The sequence below is a fragment of the Echinops telfairi genome, unplaced genomic scaffold (genome assembly GCF_000313985.2).
Source record: "Echinops telfairi isolate 266 unplaced genomic scaffold, ASM31398v2 ScPeMD7_7420;HRSCAF=8458, whole genome shotgun sequence".
Classification (NCBI taxonomy): domain Eukaryota; kingdom Metazoa; phylum Chordata; class Mammalia; order Afrosoricida; family Tenrecidae; genus Echinops; species Echinops telfairi.
This window is the reverse complement of record NW_022111320.1, coordinates 19,661,970-19,666,246: the sequence shown is the minus strand read 5'-3', so window position 1 is coordinate 19,666,246 and position 4,277 is coordinate 19,661,970. Positions and strand designations below refer to the sequence as shown.

General features: G+C 45.2%; 1 protein-coding gene across 2 annotated transcripts in view; it reads left to right on the top strand.

Moving 5' to 3' along the window:
- Nucleotides 1-3,837: 3,837 nt before the first annotated feature.
- Nucleotides 3,838-4,277, top strand: part of NCEH1 (neutral cholesterol ester hydrolase 1) — an 82,208-nt gene continuing 81,768 nt past the window's right edge. Inside the window, exon 1 of one of the 2 annotated variants that reach the window (XM_045297521.1) lies at nt 3,838-4,114. In XM_045297521.1, coding sequence (XP_045153456.1) covers nt 3,977-4,114 — 138 coding nt within the window. In that variant the 5' untranslated portion in view covers nt 3,838-3,976. The remainder of the gene's footprint in view (nt 4,115-4,277) is intronic. The other variant, XM_004704078.2, reaches the window with a different exon arrangement.

Genomic DNA, 4,277 nt, shown 5'->3' with positions numbered 1-4,277 from the left:
CCCCCCCCACACCCACCCATTCCTATTGGGGTTTATCTCTGATGGTAGTTTGTCATTGTGGTTAGCCCTCTTGAATTGTGTTATGTTTTTCTATTTTTTGGTATATGAAACCCAGGATTGATGAAAATATAGAGACAACAAGTAGAATAAGGGTTCCTAAGAGGTATGTTGAAAATTGATTATAGTAGCAACTGTATAATACTTCTAGATGTGATTGAACTCTGGATGGTGTGGTATTTGTAAGAGTTCCTAATAAAATGGTTTTGAAAAAAGAAATCATTTGCAGGATCTCCACTTAGATTAGGCCTCTGGTGAATCCCTTCTGAGCATTGACCAGGGATATGAATAGCCTTGCTATCAGACAGAGTTGTGGGATCCAGTCCCAAATCTGGATGGGTCCGAAGGGGCAGTTGTGTAATTGAGGGGTAAATTAAAGAGCTATCAGACAAGGCATCCAAGGGCTCACCTCTTCTGATGGAGACCTGCGCCAGAGATAGAGGCAGTAATGCATTCTCTCACAAGCTTATGTAATCTCTGGCATCCAAGCCATGGTAAACACATAGGTAAACTGGAAGAGGTTATCTTAGAGGCATACAGGTAACATGAGGGGAATGAGCTAGGGATATACACGCAATAGGAATGGGAGGTAGTAGAGGCATACATGTGACAGGAAAGTACATACGCAACAAGATGGCAGGTTCTGGAGCTAAAATGGCCGCCTAATCTTGGTTGTCTCTGAGCTGGCTTGAGGTCAGATGCCCCTGAGCACTTCTCTAGGGGAACAATCCAAGATCCTATCAGAAGGGAGTGGGCCCTACTTAGGGTGGGATGGACAATAGGGTCTGATTGCTCTGGATGCCGATGCCTTCAAGCAGTTAACCTAAGAGTGTATATAGTAGCAACCATGTGATTGCAAGACGCACCTTAAGATTGGCAATATTATGCGGGACATCGTGGGGGAACAACTTTTGGAGAATGTGACTGGAGGCATCTCCAACCTGCAAACATGAAGGACTCCCTCCACGGAGCCCCACCTCCCAGACTCCTTAACGTAGGAGCGTAGAGAACTTGTCCCCTACACTCTTCCAGGTTCTGTTTCCTAGCGTGCCCTGGAGAGTAGACTAATGCAGATGTAATTAGGTTAAAATTTAACACCTTATCATTTGTTCTCCCCTTTGGCCCATTTAATATTTGTTCTAATTTGTATTCTTTTCTGTTATATTTTCAACGGAAGTCTTTCTACATTTAATTTTGTTATTGTTATTGCTTTTTTTGTTTTTGTATGTTTTTCTATATTTGACAGTAACTGGATTAATAGTTTCTTGGGGATATGGCAGGGCAGGGAAATGGGGAGCTAATAATAGTGCAAGGAAGAAGAAAATGTTCTAAAATGGATTGTATTGATGATTTTACAACTCGTTTAAATATGTTTAAACCATTGAACTGTGTAATATGCTAATTATATGTTAATAAAACTGTTAAACTTAGGGGAAAAAAAGACTTTGGAAACCCATAGAGGCCCTTCTCTACTTCCCTATAAGGACTCTGAATAAGAAATGACTCAAATGGCTGTAAGGTTTTTTGTTTGTTTGTTTGTTTTCCATTTTTAAATTGACAAATAACAGGATTGCAGATGACTTCTTACTACTTATGTAATTTTTTTTGCCGTGAGCATGTGTTATCAGTATAATTAGAGAGAATAAAAAACTATGTTTTTGTCCAAAAAATTGAAGTGAAGGCCAAGGGGAATCATAATTAGATTTTAGATTAGATACCACTCTGAGAGAAATTGATACACAACCAGTTCATCTCTTCCACTCATCGACAGTTGGCTCTTTCAACTGGTTTCCACAAAAGGACTTTGCATTTGTCTTTACAGAATCACCGTTCTCCCTTCTAACATCTTGCTTTGGAGAGACTGTTCAGTAAATAATGAATGCTGGCGTTTATTTGATGCTCTCACAGGGTAAGTAAGGATAACGCATGTGTGCCTTCAAAAGGGACTGAAAGCTAATGCTGTTTGCATCAAGACCACGTTAACGCAATGCTAGACAGTTGCTAAATCTTAAGTGACATTTCAATGGGAGGGTTACTGTCACCTCCTTGTGAATGGTACAATTGAGAATTATTGTAAGAATAATGGAGAGAATTGTAACACTTGGTGAAAGATACTTACTTTGACAATTGTGAAATAAAAGTTTGTTTCTACCTGGAAAACAAACAAACAAGAATGCTTGAAGCATTGTATAAGGTTGCCTTTATATGCTTTCCCCCAACTGTGAAAAAGAGGCCAACTCCCCGGCCTCAGAATTTCACTACTAGGCCCAAATGTATAGTTATTTCATTTTTTGGATGAGTTTAAAATTTTTAATTCTTCTTTAAAAAAATCATTTTATTGGGGGCTCATACAGCACTTATCACAATATATACATCCATCCATTGTATCAAGCACATTTATACATTTGTTGCCATCATTTTCAAAACATTTTCTTTCTACTTGAGCCTTTGGTATCAGCTCCTCATTTCTCCCCCTCTCTCCCCCACCCACTCTCCCTTATAAGCCTTTACTAATTTATAAATTATTATTATTTTGTCATGTCTTACACTAATCGATGTCTCCTTTCACCCATTTTTTTTAAACTTTTAAATTCTTATATTAAGGTTCAAGAATCCTGGTGGCCTTGTTTTGAACCCATCAATCACTTAGCAGGAGAAAGATGAGGCTGTCTGCTCCCATATAATATGTGAATTATATGTCAGTTAAACTGTTAAAATTAAAAATATGTATATTTTGAAGACTTGGGAAATCCACAGAAGCAGTTCCATGGTGTCCTCTATTATCCCTGGGAGTGAGATTGGACTTGATGGTTCTGAGTGAGTGATCGATCGTAAGGTACATAATCACAGATGCCAAGGAGCCTGAGTGCTTCTGAACCAAAAGGAGGCACTTTGAACCCGCCCATGGGTCCATGGGAGAAAGTCCTGGTATCTGTTCCCTTAAAGATTATAAGCCAGGAAGGCCTATGAGGCCATTTGAACAAGCCTTTCATGGAAGAAGTACAGCCAGAATGCTCCTCAGGAGTGAGACTCGCAGGATTTCATGTCAGCTACTTTGGGCTCTTGATCAGGAAGGGCCAGTCCCTAGAGGAGGACAATAGAGGTGGGGCCAGTGGAGAAGAGCAAAGATTACGAGGCCCATGAGGGGTGGGCAGTGTTTGCTTCAGGCGTGTAGAGAGCCATTGCGAGTGGACCGACCCCACGTCCCCTAAGAGCAGCAGCAGCAGCAACAAGCAATCTCATGAATCCGTGGCCATTGAATCCATCTAGACTCTGCGATCCTGTAGAACGGAGAACTACCCCAAGGGTTTCCTAGGATGTCAATCGTCACCGCAGAACAGGCATCCGCATCTTCGTGTCCTTGACCCGGCCGGCGGCCCGTGGTTGGTTCAAACGTGGGATCTTTTGCAATCAGCCCAGCGCGTAAGCCACTGCGACACCAGAGCGCCCCCACCCACACCCCCGCTTCAGCTATTAAAAATTTGCAATTGTCATCAGAACTTCCATTGCATGGCCAGTTTGGCTTGGGAAGACAGAAGCTCCATTGTGCGTCAGACTGACCTACGTGCGTAACTCAGCACCCCGTAGGATCCCCGTGCTCCGTTTGAGCACCCCGGGGCGGAGGCAGCTCGCCCTCAGGTGGGTGCAACGCAGACCGGCGTCCTCCAGAGTTCGCTGTGCTGCGCCCCGGACTGCGGGCGCTCTCGCCAACCTGGAGTGCCTGCTACACTTTGCAAGGACACCGAAGCGGGGGCACGTGAGCGCCCCGACTTCCTCCCGACCCCGCTTCCTGATTGGCTCCCGGGCGCAAAAGAAACCGGTGACCCAGCAGCGGCTGTGGGCAGAAACTTGCCGGAGGTCCTCGGGTGGCATCGCCCTCTGCAGCTCGCCAGCCGGCGGGCGGGCGGAAGCCGGAGAGATGAGGTCGTCCTGCGTCCTGCTCACTGCCCTGGTGGCGCTGGCCGCATACTATATCTACATCCCCCTGCCCGAGGCCATGGGGGACCCCTGGAAGCTCATGCTGCTGGACGCGACTTTCCGGGGCGCACAGCAAGTGGTGAGACGCGCGACCCCGCGCTCCCCCTGCCCGCCCCCTTAAGCCGTATTTGCCAGGGAGAGAAAATGCCCAGACCCAGAGGGCTTTTATTTGCTTTTATCCAGAGCTATGGGCGGTCGCATTTTTAAAGGTGGCTCTGTGGGCGTTTTCGGGGTGTCGCCTT